The sequence below is a fragment of the Physeter macrocephalus genome, chromosome 19 (assembly GCF_002837175.3).
Source record: "Physeter macrocephalus isolate SW-GA chromosome 19, ASM283717v5, whole genome shotgun sequence".
NCBI classification, from domain to species: Eukaryota; Metazoa; Chordata; class Mammalia; order Artiodactyla; family Physeteridae; genus Physeter; species Physeter macrocephalus.
The window spans coordinates 26,206,113-26,221,806 of NC_041232.1; the positions used below are offsets into that span (position 1 = coordinate 26,206,113).

The 15,694-nt window shown below is 53.5% G+C and overlaps 1 protein-coding gene across 2 annotated transcripts in view; it reads left to right on the forward strand.

Moving 5' to 3' along the window:
• ANHX (anomalous homeobox) overlaps positions 1 to 6,280 on the forward strand; it is a 22,613-nt gene extending 16,333 nt beyond the window's left edge. Inside the window, exons 7-9 of one of the 2 annotated variants that reach the window (XM_055080657.1) lie at positions 3,997 to 4,144; positions 5,847 to 5,931; positions 6,194 to 6,280. In XM_055080657.1, the coding sequence (XP_054936632.1) occupies positions 3,997 to 4,144; positions 5,847 to 5,931; positions 6,194 to 6,280 (320 nt within the window). The remainder of the gene's footprint in view (positions 1 to 3,996; positions 4,145 to 5,846; positions 5,932 to 6,193) is intronic. The other variant, XM_024120531.1, reaches the window with a different exon arrangement.
• The last annotated feature ends 9,414 nt before the right edge of the window (positions 6,281 to 15,694 follow it).

The following is a 15,694-nucleotide window of genomic DNA, read 5'->3' on the forward strand; positions in this document are numbered from 1 at the left end:
AGTTATTAAAATAAAAAATAATTATTAAGAAAAATTTTATTAAAAAAAAAACGGGACGGTCAGAGCCCTAGGACAAATGGTGAAAGCAAAGCTATACAGACAAAATCTCACACAGCAGCACACACATACACACTCACAAAAAGAGAAAAAGGGGAAAATAATATATCTTGCTCCCAAAGTCCGCCTCCTCAACTTGGGATGATTTGCTGTCTATTCAGGTTTTCCACAGATGCAGGGCACTTCAAGCAGATTGTGGAGCTTTACCGCTGCTTCTGAGGCTGCTGGGAGAGACCTCCCCCTCTCCCCTCTGTTCGCACAGCTCCTGGGGTTCAGCTTTGGACTTGGCCCTGCCTCTGTGCGTAGGTCGTCCGAGGGCGTCTGCTTTTCGCTCAGACAGGTTAAAAAGAAAAGAAGAGAACCATCAAACCAATAAACAAACTCACCAATGATAACAAAGCGCTAAAAACTAAACTAAGATAATCATGTAAATCAGAAACTAGTCAGTTGCATATGGCAAACCCCAAGTCTACAGTTGCTCCCAAAGTCCATCGCCTCAATTTTGAGATGATTCATTTTCTATTCAGGTATTCCATAGATGCAGGGTACATCAAGTAGATTGTGGAGATTTAATCTGCTGCTTCTGAGGCTACGCAGAGAAATTTCCCTTTCTCTTCTTTTTTCGCACAGCTCCTGGGGTTCACTTTGGATTTGGCCCTGACCCTGCATGTAGGTCACCCTTTGGCATCTGTTCTTCACCCAGACAGGAAAGGGTTAAAGAAGCAGCTGATTGGGGGGCTCTGGCTCCCTCAGGCCGGGGGGAGGGAGGGGCACGCATGCGGGGCGAGCCTGCGGCGGCAGAGGCCGGCGTGACGCTTCACCGGCTCGAGGCGCGCCGCGCGTTCTCCCGGGGAAGTTGTCCCTGGATCCCGGGACCCTGCCGGTGGCGGGCTGCACAGGCTCCCGGGAGGGGCGGTGTGGAGAGTGACCTGTGCTCGCACACAGGCTTCTTGGAGGCGGCAGCAGTGGCCTTAGCGTCCCACGCCCGTCTCTGGTGTCCGCGGCTGTTTCTGGAGCTCCTTTACGCGGCGCGCTTAATCCCCTCTCCTCTCGCACCAGGAAACAAAGAGGCAAGAAAAAGTCTCTTGTCTCTTTGGCAGCTCCGTGCCCGTCTCTGGAACTCCTTTAAGCGGCGCTCTTAATCCCCTTTCCTCGCGCCCCAGGAAGCAAAGAGGCAAGAAAAGGTATCTTGCCTCTTCGGCAGCTCCAGGCCTTTTCCCGGACTCCCTCCCGGCTAGCCGTGGTGCACTAGCCCCTTCAGGCTGTGTTCACGCCGCCAACCCCAGTCCTCTCCCTGCGATCCGACCGAAGCCCGAGCCTCAGCTCCCAGCCCCTGCCCGCCCCGGCCGGTGAGCAGACAAGCCTCGGGCTGGGGAGTGCTGGTCGGCACCGATTCTCTTCGGGAATCTCTCCGCTTTGCCCTCCGCACCCCTGTGGCTGCGCTCTCCTCTACGGCTCCGAAGCTCCCCCCTTCCGCCACCCGCAGTCTCCGCCCGCGAAGGGGCTTCTAGTGTGTGGGAACCTTTCCTCCTTCACAGCTCCCTCCCACTGGTGCAGGTCCCGACCCTATTCTTTTGTCTCTGTTGTTTCTTTTTTCTTTTGCCCTACCCAGGTACGTGGGGAGTTTCTTGCCTTTTGGGAGGTCTGAGGGCTTCTGCCAGCGTTCAGTAGGTGTTCCATAGGAGCAGTTCCGCGTGTAGATGTATTTCTGATGTATTTGTGGGGAGGAAGGTGATCTCCGCGTCTTACTCTTCCGCCATCTTCTCTCCGCCTCCAGCTCTCTCTTTAGAGCACAAATGTTATTTGCATGTTGGAAATCCTGGACCAATCTCCCAAAATGCTTACCTTTAAAAAAATTTCTTTTTTATTGTATGTGCTTTTGTCTTAAACTCTGTCTTCTGATATGTTGACAGTTACATATTTTAAGAAAACTCCAGGTTCTCTTTTCTTTTTTTAAAAAAATTTATTTATTTATTTATTTGGCTGTGCTGTGTCTTAGTTGTGGCACACGGGGTCTCTAGTTGCCGCGTGCAGGCTCTTAGTTGCGGCATGCGGGATCTAGTTCCCTGACCAGGGATCGACCTGGGCCCCCTGTATTGGGAGCATGGAGTCTTAATCACTGGACCACCAGGGAAGTTCCTCAGGCTCTCTTTTCTTATTTCTAATTTTCCTTTCTTCATAGATCATGGTACTTGTTTTTGTTTTTTTAATAAATTAAAAAAAAATAAATTTATTTATTTATTTTTGGCTGTGTTGGGTCTTTGTTGCTGCACATGGGCTTTCTCTAGTCGTGGCGAGCGGGGGCTACTCTTCGTTGTGATGTGCGGGCTTCTCGTTGAGGTTGTGGAGCATCTGCTCTTGGTGCCTGGGCTTCAGTAGTTGTGGCTCACAGGCTCTAGAGCACAGGCTCAGTAGTTGTGGCGCACGGGCTTAGTTGCTCCGCAGCATGTGGGATCTTCCCGGACCAGGGCTTGAACCCATGTCCCCTGCATTGGCAGGTGGATTCTCAACCACTGCGCCACCAGGGAAGCCCCAATTGTATTACTTTTTATAGATGCAATATCTTATATTTCTCTGAGTGTCCTAGTTAGAAGTTTCAGAAAATGTGCTTTCTTGCTTGAAGGGGGGAATGTTGGGGTTGTGGATTCAGGGCCTTCCTTGAACAGAGGAGGAAGAGGTGCCCCAAAGAGGAAGAGCCTGGAGACTCATTTCTCCGAGGCAGCTTTTCCATCTGATCGGATTGGTTTTTGATTTCAGAGACCTTTTCCTGTCCACGTTTACCAACAAGGCTGGAGTTGGGATGGGCAGTGGCCAGCCTCATACTGGGAGGAGGGAAGCTGGTCTTCACACTGTGTCCAGCCTATGTGAGGGGTGATGTTCTCTGGGAATTGGAGAGCTCCCTGCTGGTTGCCTGAGCACCTTGCTTTCCCTCCCTCCCTGCAAACCTCTCAGGGTCCTTGGCCCCTGCTTATGCCCCAGCTTCCCTTCAGACAGCCCCCACCATGGAATCAGACCTGTGCCCTGCATCTGCAGAACATGGACATCTCCCACCTGCCAATTACCCTTCCCATGACACTCCCTTTGTTCTAGGCTTCGGGCTTTTTATTTCTGTTTTTCTGGGAGGAAGAAGATAAAACCCACTGATCTAGTCTGTGTAAACTGGAAATGTTCAAATTAGCACTTCACCATATTTCCTGGACCTCAGGTTATCTGTGAAGTTCTGCAGGAAAGGGGAAATGGCAGAAGGCGGAGGTAGAGTCGCACACCAGATGGTTAGGAAGGTCTAGGCTCTGGCAGGCAGGAGGGAGGACTGTTGTTTGGGGTCTGAGATCAGGGATGCATGCTAGTTTTACCACCTGGATAGACTTAGGGCAGCAGTGGACCTTCCTTCTTAGCTCACTTCGCCCCTAAATGTCTGTCGACCCAGAACTGATCACGTCCACAGTGGCTTGCCTTTTAGGGCGAAAGACACCCTGAGAGATCTTCTACAATATTTTAAGTAGAGAGAAAAGGCAAGGTAGGGTAGTAACACCTGGCACTGCAGTGAAACCATGGTGAAACCCAAGGTGAAAGGGGAGGGCAATGGCCGCGGGCTGGGCCAGCCTGTGGTGAATGGGGGACCCCGCGGGGTCTCTCCTCAGGCAGCCGTGGTGGGCGTAGGGCGGACTGGGGTGCTGAGTCTTTGTGTGGCACTGGGGCTGGCGTGAGATCTAGAATGACGGAGAAATGTGAGGTCAGCAAAACTTGACATTGTTTTGGTCTTGGGGAGCCTGCAGAGGCCACTGAGATCAGCAGTGGTGGCTGCTCTTTCCTCAGCGTGGGAGCCAGGCTGGGGCTGGCCAGGCTGGATGCCGCCTCTCCGCTGAGGCCTGTGTTGTGCTGCACGTAGACTGTGCTCCCTTCCCCCAGCACTGGGTTGTGGGATTTCTTCCCGTGCAGGATTCGCTGTCCCTCCCAGCAGCAGCGCCCAGAGCACATACCTGGAGGAGGGTCCAGGTACCAGCAGTGGCCGAGCAGAACCACAGGCGAGCGGCTTCCTGGTGCCCCAGCCTCCACTGCAGGCTCCTGAGTTCACCCTCACCCAGAGGTAAGCTGCCGGGCCACAGGGCTCAGGTGACACTTCCTACGGGCCGTGGACAGGGTGCCTGGTGCACAGACTCACCATCTCCAACGGTGCAGAGTGCGTTCTTTCCTTATGGATTTCTGGAAACCTCAGCAGTCCCCCATCCTACATCTACCGAAAGAAGATGGTAGTCTTTCCCTCAGACAAGCGCTGGAGCAGACACGGGCATCCGTTCTGTAGACGGTGCTTAGGCCGTCACGCTTCCCCAGAGGCCTCCCTGGGCTCCAGCAGCCTCTTTCAGGCATTTTCTTTTCCCCAAAGACTGTTTTAGCTTCTGGACAGCATCAAGATCCTGATTGTATATTCCAAATTGGAGTTTTAAAGGGGCTTGGGACGGCCGTGAACAGCCTAGGTGCTGTGGACTGTGGCTAGTGGAGGCCGTGGCAGCGTCCAGAGACTTCACAGGAGGCGATGTCGGGCCAGGGGTTCTCCGGTGGAGAGGGAATCTAGGATGGGGACCGCAGGACAGGGTCCCCAGGGTTCGGGGTCTCCCAAGTCTGGGAGCAGAGGGCCAGGTGCCCAGTGAGGGCAGAATTACTGGGGGACATGGGAGAGAAGGGGAGCAGCCTCCCAAGTCACAGGCTCTGCTTGCGGAAACAGCCAGATGGTGGGAAAATCCAGACCATGCTGATGGACTCACTTTTCCATTTATGACCGGGAGCCACACACAGCAGCCACAGGGCCCCTCATGGCCTGCTGGGCCTCTCCACTGGCTGTATCACCCTTGGACTCCAGTGCCCCAGCTCATCCTTGCTCTGATCTGGTAACCTTGAGTCCTTGTTTAAAAACAGTTTCATTGGGATGTAGTTGGCATAAAGTAAACCAACATGTTTAGATGGTACACGGGACAGTTTTCCGAGTGTGACTTACATATCTCTACAAACCATAGCTGTGCTGCTAGTCACGGGTCACAGGGCTGTTCCCACCCCTGCCACCCCAGGACCAAGGACCTGCTTTCTTCAGCTGCATTTTCTAGAGTTTCATATACGTGAAATCATAGAGAGTAGACTCTGTTGTTTGGAGTGGCCTCTCTCACTCAGCCTGACTGCTTTGAGACCTGCCCCTGCTGCTGTGTGTGTCAGCCCCCTTCCTCTTCATTGCCGAGTCCTGTCCTTGGTGTGGATTGGCATCACTGTTGGCGGGCACTTGGGAGCTCCTGGTTTGGGGCTGCTGTGCACCTTCCCAGACACGTGGTGGCCTGTGTGTTTGCCTTCGTGTCTCTGGGGGGTGTACACCTAGCGGTGGGAAGACTAGGTCACAGGGTAAGTGTGGTTTGACTTTGAGGAACTGCAGGATCATTGTCCTGAGCGGCTGCACCCGCTCCCCCTGATTTGGTCCTAAGGACCTCTGGACTCCCTCACACCTCAGGCCTGTCCCTTCTCGTGACCTCCTCTTCCTTGCCATCTCTGCTCGCCATCCCCTCTGCGAGCCTGCCCTGATGTGCTTTCTGATTACCTGAGCCACCTGCTCAAGGTGTCGCACAGGCCCTCCAGCATCCTGCACACCTGAGGGCCCTGCAGGAGGAGGCCTCTCCCAAAAGAGAGTCTGGCACCAGGAGGGGCTTCTGATGGTCAGAAAGCTCTCAGGGTGTGTCGCTCACAGTAGACAGCGTGAGCCTCAAGTAGGGCCTGGCAAAGGACCTGTCCTGACACTGTCCCTTTTGCAGCCCCCTGGAGCTGGCCCCGGCCCCGCCTGCCTTCCCTGGCCCCGTGTCGGCCATGGAGCTGGGCCAGCCCATGCCCTCCAGCCAGGTGAGGCCTTCCTACGAGGTACCGTGGGTTTCCCTCCTAACTCCTGGGTCCTCAGCTTGGGACTTTGGAGTGAATACAATGGGCAGAGTTGAACACCCCCGAGGCTGGACTTCGGTGGAATGAGAACCGGGAGGCAGGTGTCATGGGGCGGTGTTTCTTACGGAGTCCAGAGGGGGTGGGTCCCAGGGTCAGGGTTGACCCACATGGGAAGGCAGAGCCCACAGAGGGTACCGCCGTGTGTGATGCTGTGTTGGCTTTCCAGGTGCAGTGGCCCGATGGCCAGACCTCCAGCGACGCCTTCTGGGGAGCCAGGATGCTCCTTGAGCTTTCAGGGGGCAGTCTGGGCTGAGCTGCCCCTCGGGAGCCTGGCCAGCGCTCCAGGGGAGCAAGTGTGGACATCTGGTAACACAAGTTAGAGAGCTCTGTCCCTACAGAAGAAAGAGGTCCCCAGAGTTCCCTGGGGGTTCTGCTGAGAAGCACTGAGGGCTGCTGAACCCCCTGCCATGTTTGAATAGTTTGGTTGGCAACTCCCTATACTGCAAGAAGCATCTGAGAAACATTCATGAAGTCAGAAGTCAAAGGTGGATCTGTTCTACTCAGGCAGCAGCAGCTTGCAGTCAAGCTCCTGGGCAGGCAGGCCCCTCTCCAGAGAGGAGGGTGTGGCACTGCAGCCACCCTCCCGCCTGTGCTGTGACTGGCCGACCTTCTCCGCCCAGCCCCGTGGTGAGTGCGGTGTGGGCCCGCACATAGGCACGTGCACCGCAGGAGAGTGCTGGGTGGGGCGCAGCGCCTTCCCCTCGCTGTTGTGATCCGTTGTGTTTGCTGAGCAAGTGTTCTGTTCAATTAAAGTTTAATGTTCTGACACCCCCTCCCCCATTCACTCAACTGTCCCGGACACCTGCCCCTCCCAGGCTTGACCCCCATTGCACAGCGCGAGGGCACTACTTCACGCGTCAGGACCTGGTGAGGGATATTCGCATCCTTTCCACCGGCTCCGTGTCATAAGCAGCGTCCCGTGGGCATCTCTGCGCTCTGCCCCTTGCCTGATCATTTTGCCCTGGGAACGAGGAATTGCCCCCAAGGTGGAAGCGGCGTGCCGAGTGCACAGGCCAGGGGCTGAGCTTTGACACCCAGGACTGTCCTCTCTGGGAGTGGGCCCTCGACCCTCACCTCCCCATCCTGTTGGTCAACAGAAGTGGTACAGCGGGAGCAAAGTCAGGTTTGTGCCCTCGGGGCTCACAGGAGAGTCGGGGGAGGCAGAGGACTAAGGGGGCACTTCCAGGTACTTGCTGGGGGCTGGCGTGAAGCAGGGAGCAGCTGAGAGCCTGGGACGCCTCAGCAGACGCTGGGGGTCCCCCGGGAGCGGTGTCTCGGCTGAGACGCCCAGCGCCCCTCCTGCAGCCCGCCACGTGCCATCTTCCTCGCCAGAACCGCAGGCGGGGCCGGGCATCACGAGTGACAGGCGTGCCACTTGGACAACCACTCACATTCCAGGTTCCCGGAAACTCGGGCCTTTCAGTTTGAAAACATTTCCTTATTTTGAAACAATTGAAAACTGGCCAAAAGTTGAAAATGGGGTACAAAGATCTTTTTTCCTTTGAGCCATTTGAGAACAAGTTACTGACCTGCTGCCCCATCATATTCCCCTAATACTTTTGTGTGTTTCCTTCAGATAAGGAATTCTACACATGCACAGCACTTCTGTGGAAATCAGGGAATCAGTCCTGGTGCTTTACTGCCTCCTAATTTGCCAGGCCCATGAGAGTTCAGGTTGTTGTCCCAGTAATGCCCTGGATGTGAGAGAATCCAAATCTGCCCCATAGCGCTGGCTGCCTTTACTCAACAGGGCTTTCAGTGCCCTTCAGCCTGGGACAGTCCCTGGGTTTTCCTGGCCTTCCATGACCTCGACTTGAGGATTGCAAGCCGGTTACTCTGCAGAATGTCCCCCAAAGTGGCCGTGTCTGATGTTTCCTTGTGATTTGGCGTTTGCATTTGGAAGGAATGTCCCAGAAGTGACACTTGGTCCTTACTGCGTCTTCCGGGCGGCACGTGTTCTTGCTTACCTCACCCCATCGCTGATGGTGTCCATCTCCATCACCTGGTTAGGGTGTTGCCGACCAAGCTTCTCCACCGTAAAGTTCCTCTTTTTCTCTTTGTGTAAGTATTTTAGGGGACGGTGCTTTGAAGCTATGTAAATATCCTGTTTCTCATCACATTTTCTATTAACTAATTCATTAGTTTCCCTAATGTGCTTACCTAATTCTCAAAATTCGTGAACACTTTACTCTCCCTTTTACCCCAGGTCTGGGATCTCAGGTGTCACCGACGTTCCCCGCACATGCACACAGTGTACACCCCGTCACCAAGAGTCACTCTTCAACTTTATGATTTACTCTTCACCCAAATGGTGATTGATGTAAATAACTGAGTTCCACAACGCATTTCACCCACTCTTATCCACACAACCTGTCCCCACATGAAGCACGCTCTTCAAATTCACTCACCCTCATTCAAATTCTGCACAACATGTCAGCACAATTAGTGAACGTGCTTTAGGGTTAGGGGTTAGGGGTTATAATGCCCTGGGCTGCTACAGGGTGTGCCACCCCTTGGCCTTCCCAGGAAACATGTAGAGCTCTGGGCTTGTCCTGGTCTCCTGTGGCCAGCAGACCCTGGTTGCCCTGGGTGGGGACTGGTCACAGTCAGAGGCGGGACCCTGGTGAACGGGTCTCATGAGGACCTCCAGGGCATTTTCCTCCCTCCTACCCTTGGCAGACACTGGGCTCCATCCTGAAAGTCCCAGAGCCCTGACTCAGCCAGCTGCATCAGGTCTGCTTTGGAGAAAATGGACTAAAGTCTCTGGAGCTGACCCTTGACAGAGCGGACCTCCTGCAGAGGGCCACCTATGCCGTGTCAGACGTATGGAAGGAGGCAAGAGGCCCGCCCCTCCTCCACAGAGCACCTGGAGGGAGGGGGGGGCTCTGCCCTCCACGTCCTGCCAATCAGGCCTCCTGCCCACCACTTCCCTCCCTGCTTCCTGGCTTGACCCCAGGCCCTTCTGAGAAGAGGGTGTTGGCCCACAGTCTGTCCTGCTCGCCCTTCCTGAAAGGGCCAGCCTGAGCCAGTGGACATTGGTGAGATGCAATGACCAGGCAAGAGTGCCTCTTTCTGTGTCTCTCCTACTGAGATGAAGATGCAGATAGTGGCCATTCCAACCTGCTGATGGCTGGGGGAGGGGCCCAGAGGACGGTGAGGGGTGGGGTCTGGCTATTCCTGGGCTTTCTGGGCTCCAGGAATGGGGGGGTGCTGTGACCAGCTCCAGGGCGCCCCCCTCCTTGTCCTCATCCTCCCATGGCCCCTGGAGGCTGAGAGCTGTTGTTCAGAGCTCCCAGACAGGGCCAGAGTGACCACCCAGCAGTGGCCTTGGTCTGTGAAGGGCCCTGCCTCTACTCTCACCCACCGTGGTCTGGAGAGAAGGGGACAGAGCAGAGGGTGTCTGTATCCGTCCCTTAGGGCTGCTGTAACAAAGTACCACGAGGGACTTCCCTGGCGGTCCAGTGGTTAGGACTCCACACCCTGACTGCTGAGGGTGCATGTTCAATCCCTGGTCAGGGAACTAAGATCCCACAAGCCGCGTGGTGCAGCCAAAAAACAAAACAATGAGGTGCCACAAACTAGGTGGCTCAGAACAGCAGAAATCTGTCGTCTCATGGTCCTGGAGACTGGAAGTGTGACATCTAGGTGTTGGCAAGGCCTTGAGGGCACCGGGCGGAGGATCTGATTCAGGGCTCCCTCCAGCTTCTGGTAGCTCTTGTCTTGGAACAGCATAGCTGCAGTCCTCACAAGGCATTTTCCGTGTGTGTGTGTGTTTGTGTGTGTGTGTGTGTGTGTGTGTGTGTGTGGTGTCTGTCCAAATTCCCCCTTTTTATACCAACACAATCGTATCGGGTTCCAGCCAACCCGAATGATTTCCTTTTGACTTGATCATCTGCAAAGACCCCATTCCCATGTCACATCACATTCACAGGTACTGGGGGTTAGGACTTCCACACGTGGATTTCTGGGAGCACAGTTCAACCTGTAACAGTGTCCCTGCCTCTGGCAGTGATCTCCGTCCCTTGCTGGCCTGAGGCGCCTTGGTCCCTCCCTGGGGCAGCCCCATCACGCTTATTGGGGGCCCCAGGCAGGAGACCCTGTCCCTCCTGGCTGCAGGACTTGGGTCTGGCGCTGGGATCCTCCGCCCAGTGAGGGCTGGGACCAGCCTGTCCTGGGGTTGGAGGTGCTGAAGTATTAAAGGTAGTTAGATGGAGGCCTGGCTCTCTGGGTGCAGAGCCATATCCATGTTGGCGGGGCCAGCGGGGCCCGGACCGTGTCTTAAGTATCCAGAGAGCGGAGAGTGTGGACGGAGTGAGGTGCAGGCACCCTCAGCTCTAACCCAGTATAGAAACACTAGTGTGGATCCGCTTCCGGAGCCGACCCCTGGGAAGCCCGGGCCTGTGTGTCTATAACAGCATCGGCGGGGCTCGTGCGGCTCCTTGCGGACCTGGGCCCCTGCGGGATTACACAGCTGGGAGCCCTTCTGTGTGGCCGGACCGTGTTCATCTGAGTCACGCACATGGTGCTGGCGGCGCCTGAGCGCCATGCCACTCCCAGGCTGTGTCGTTGTGGGTGAGCCATGCCTGCCCTCACTCTTGGTCCCGACAACACCGCAGTGTCCTTCCCCTGAGCAAGATGCCACCCTCTGGTGGCCTGTGGAGCCCGTGCTGTCCCCAGCCGGGACTCGGGGGACAGCGGGTGGGAGGGCAGAGCGCGGGCGTCGGTCTTGGATGTGGGCACGGAATCTCGTCCTCGGGGCTTTGCCCCAGGGTTTCTCTTTATTTTCTCACTAGAATTTCATCAGGGCTCCAGTCGACCCTTGAGCCAGCGGGGCTGGGGTGCCAACCCTCTGCCGTCAGAATGGAGTATGACTGACGGTCGCCCTCCGTCACCCTGGTTTCGCATTGGTGGATCTGGTTTGCAGCATTTTCTATTGAAAAAATCCACATGTGAGTAGATCCGAGCGGTTCAAACCCGAGTTGTTCAAGGGTCAACGGTATTTTACGAAAGCATCCCCGCATTAAGGCGCCGTCATTCAGGGCACACAGCGTTCTTCGTACAGAAGAGGGTCATAGTGGTACTTCCGAAGGGCCACACGTGCTCCGGGGACCGGCCGGCCCCACCAGCCACCAGAGGGCCAGTCGCCCCTGTGTTCTTGCTCTCGTGAGTGTTCTGATGGCCCTTTCTTGTTACAGTGTTGATGCCGTTGAACACGTTAATCGACACGTTGAAAAGGAGGTGTATTAAAACTCACAACATTAAGTTTAAATACAGTTTTTACACCAAAACGAGAATATATTAAAATTTTTCCTTTCTGGCTTTAATGGAAGTAAGCTCATCAACAACTTTTTCCTTTTGTTGAGAAAGTCACAGTTTAATAGGCAGCATATTTGTAATACTACATAAAGTATGTCTGTTTTGTAAACAGTGACATCCTACGCTAAATGAAATATGTAAGCATATCAGACTTTGTTATTAAAACCAGAATTTGTTAAAGGTCACTTAACACTCAGCTATTAACTGTGAACCCAAATGGTCCGGGGTCTTTTCTAGTGGGAGATTTCTAAGCACCATTCCCAGCTTTTCTATACTAATTGGTCTGTTTACATTGTCCTTATTTTGGGGTCCATCTTGTTAATGTGTATTTTTACTAGGAAATCACCCATTTCTTCTAGGTTTCCAATCTGAAGCAACAGATTTCTTTTATTTGACTTTAATTTTCCCTCTCTTTCTAGTTTTCTACAGAATTGTCACAATTAATGAGCACCGCTGAAACATTATTATTAACCGCAATCCATATTTTATTCTATTCAAGTTCCCTTCCTTCTACCTTTTTCTGCTCCAGAATCCCATCCAGGGTACCAATGACCTGTGGCCATCATGTCTGTTTAGGCTCTCCTGGGCTTGGACAGGTTCTGAGACCCTCCTTGTTTCGATGGCCATGACAGGGTAGGGGAGGCCTGGGCAGGTACTCTGTAGGCTGTCCCGCATTGGGATTTACTTAGTATTTTTCTCATGGTTAAACGGGGGTTATGGGTTTTGTGGAAGCAGATTACCGAGGTCAGGGGCTTTCTCATCACTTTATATCAAGGCAGTAGGCTCTCGAGACACTTATCACTGTTAGTGTTAACCTTGGTCACCTGGCTGAGGTAGTTTGTCAGGTTCCCGCTGCATTTTGGAACCTTTCCTGACAGCTCCAGCCAATCCTGACCACTCCCCTCTCTGAGTTTCTGCAGCTCTGATCTTCCAGTCACATGTTGCTGGTCTGCTTCCTTCCTGTACTATCTGTTCTCTAGGAATCCCATGTCTGGGAGTCTCCAGAAAGTTCATAGTTTTCAGGAGGAGAGAATATTCTGCTGTAACTTCCTGTCCCTAGCTCGGTACTGGACTCATGGTAGGAAGGGGATGTATTTAAATCAAGCTTCTGATACCAAGTTCCCCTGCTGAGTTTATGATTAACCTTTCTTTACAAAAGTGTATCCTTTTTCTTGTCCTGCCCCTGTTCCCCTCAGTATTGAGGAGTACCAAAGAAAAGGGGTGGGGGGGAACTGGTCAGGACCCTGCAGGGCCCTCCTGGGTTCAAAGACCCTCCATGTCCCCCATTTCTTGTTTGCAGAGAAAGGCTTTAGTCTCCTAGGCCTTTCCTGAGTTCCAAAGAGCGGACACATGCAGTTACTAATTAGGGAAGATAGGCAATGCAGAAACGAAGGAAAAGCAGGCCCAGATGGTGTCAGAGGAAACACCAGGGGCCAACCAGGAATTCAAATTCTTAACCCATCACATAGGCTCTAAGTAAATAATAAAATGCCTCAACTGTGGCCTTTGCTCTCTCCTAGAAACAGGTTAAAGGATGACAAGACCATGATTTTCTAGTTTGCTTTTCAGGGACATGAAGGTCAATCACAATCACCAATGACACATCGAGTCACAGGACGGTGCTGGGAAGTCTGCAACTGAGGTCTCATCAGGAAGCTGAAATCACCAAGACCCCCTCTCATTTACCCTTTTTGCCTTTAAAGACCTTGCACCTGGCCAGCCAGCAAGATGGACCTGAGACAAACCTGCATCCCCCATTTTCTGGACTGGTGCACAGCTCGGGTCCGGCCGCTTATCAATATTCCAGAGGCAGGTGCTGGTCGGAACAGAAAAGTTGCTTTAATAAGAAAGCCGGCAGTCTAGGGAGAAGGCAAACTCATATCCAAAACCAACTCCAAAGAGTCTGCTCAGCCACAAAAAAGGTGAAGTAATCTCAGTTAATCACGGAGGTAGGGGGTACGAGTCATCCCACGCCCCCCTGTGTGCAGGCTTGTGGACTCCTTGTGACCTTTCTTTAGATGCTACCCTGCTCACAGTTTGCTCATGACGTTACTGAAGGCCAAGCTGGGGAAAAGGTCCAATCATCTGTTAATTACTTATTCTTTTTTTATATTTCCTTAATCTAAGGAAAGAACCAACAGGTTAGGCAAAGTATTATGTGATCAAAATATTTGGAAGATGTGCTTGGGTTAGTTAAAATATAGCTTTGCTGAAGTGGTAGGACAAACAGGGCCTCCTGCAGAGAGCTCTTTCCTGCCAAAAGCTGCTAACAGATTTATAAAACTCTCTGCTCCAAACGCTGATGTTTCCATTTGTTTGGCCTCATTGTGTGTCAGGCACACGAACTTGGGTTCAACAACACTTCTGGGTCGGTGGCTTTTGACTAGGAGATGGCACGCTTTTCTCATGTCATAATCCGAGGGCATGGAGCGCATCTGATAGACCAGAGAGAGCAAGAGGACAGATCGGGCAGTTCCCTTTAGCAGATGTCGTGCTTTGCTTTCTTTTAGGCAGAGTCTCTCCCTGACCCTTAGCACCTTTACCCCACTTCGCTCACTCTGCCTGCAAAGGATCTGCCTGGTGAAATCTTTGATCAATTGTCTGGGGACAGAAGCGCGAGAACCTTCTCTTGGTGCACACGCCCACGCCCACCCCCACCCCCAACGCTGATAATCCTAGAGCAGCTGTCTTTGAAACAAGGGCATGAGGAAGGCCAGCCACAGAGGGCTTTGTTTTGTTGAGTGGAGTTGATGTGACCCAGCAATGGGCTCGTACGTCTGGGGTACAGAAAGCCCAACTCCTGTGGTGGGAGTTTGCAGCAAAGTAAGGGCTTATGGCACCAAGCAAGAGAGCGGGCGACAAGCCTCGGATCCACTCCAACTTGACCGTTTTTAAAGGGGAAGAACAAAGAAGTTGGGGTTAATTATCATCTTATGACACATTTTTTTAAAAAAATATTTTTTATTTAGCTGTGCTGGATCTTAGTTGTGGCACACGGGATCTTCCTTGCGGCCTGCGGGATCCTTAGTTGCAGCCTGCGGGCTCTAGTTCCCTAACCAAGGATCGAACCTGGGCCCCCTGCACTGGGAGTGTGGCGTCTTAACCGCTGGACCACCAAGGAAGTCCCCTTGTGACATTTCTTAGTCATAGTTTCGGGGCTCAGGATGTCTCTGGTTTGCCACTCTCTGGAGATCCATGGCTTGGCCGTCCGTGAGCTCATCTTGCTGTGGAGAAAAAACACGAATTTGTTTGTTGATGATGAGACCTCATCTGACTCTGGGGGGGTGAGTGCTCAGTGAGCAAAGGATTAGGTCAGAGGGGGCAAGAAAGGGAGTAAAGTTTTGGACAGAGAGGCTCATCATCAACATGGCAGGGGAGCTCGGTTTTAGGGGGACTTCGTTTCATGGAGAGCTGCTTGCGAGAACAGAGATGAAGGGGGACTGCAGGGGAAGACAGAGGGTGACCCGGGGTTCTGGTAGTGGGAGAAGAACTTTTGCAGGTAAAACCTCGGAGCTGCTCCAGGCCCTGCTCAGAACCCGTGGACCCACCTTTCTCAGGGCTGTCCTCCACCCCCACCTTCAGCAGGAGTTCACCTAAGTATTTAAGTTAAGGGGTCCAGAGATAAGAAAGGAAACTACAAACAAACAAACAGATGGAACCAGCTGGGACCAAGATGGCAACGAATGTGACCTCCAACAGACCCTGAGTCTCATCACAGGTTGAATTTACTATATCAGCATATTAAGTGACACACCCACCGGGGGCCATGACTGGACATGAACGACCAGAAACGGGTAAAAGGAGGTGGTGCCCCACCCCCTTGGAAAAAGCCCCGCCCCTTCCCCGGGAGGCCTCTTCACCCCCCTCATCACCCTCACTCCTCCCGCCCCTTCCCCGGAAGGCCTCTTTACCCCATCATTAGCCTCACTCCTCCTCCCTTTATCTTTACTCTTTAAAATTAAAGCACTCTCTCCAGGAGGGCGAGAAGGTGATCTGTGAACTTAGTTCCCGCTTCTGCATTCTTTGGCCACTGAACAGAGCCTGTGCTGTGGTGGCCTCAGCTTTGGTTTTGTTATTTGCCTACTTGAACCCACGTGGAAAAAGGAAAGCTTCCCCGCTGAGGCAGAGCGCCTCGCCAGGCCGGGGCCCGAGCAGGGTCCACGTGACTTCACTTGGTAGCAGTCTGGAAGGGGGCGGTGGTCTCTGCCCGCGGGGTGGGGGAGGGAACACCTACAGCCACAGCACCGGCTCCGCGGACGGCACGGCCCCTCGTGGGCCTGGACCCTGTGCTCTCGTCCCCCCACGCCTGACACCCCCTGACAGTCGTGACGCGGTGACACTGGCTGCTGGG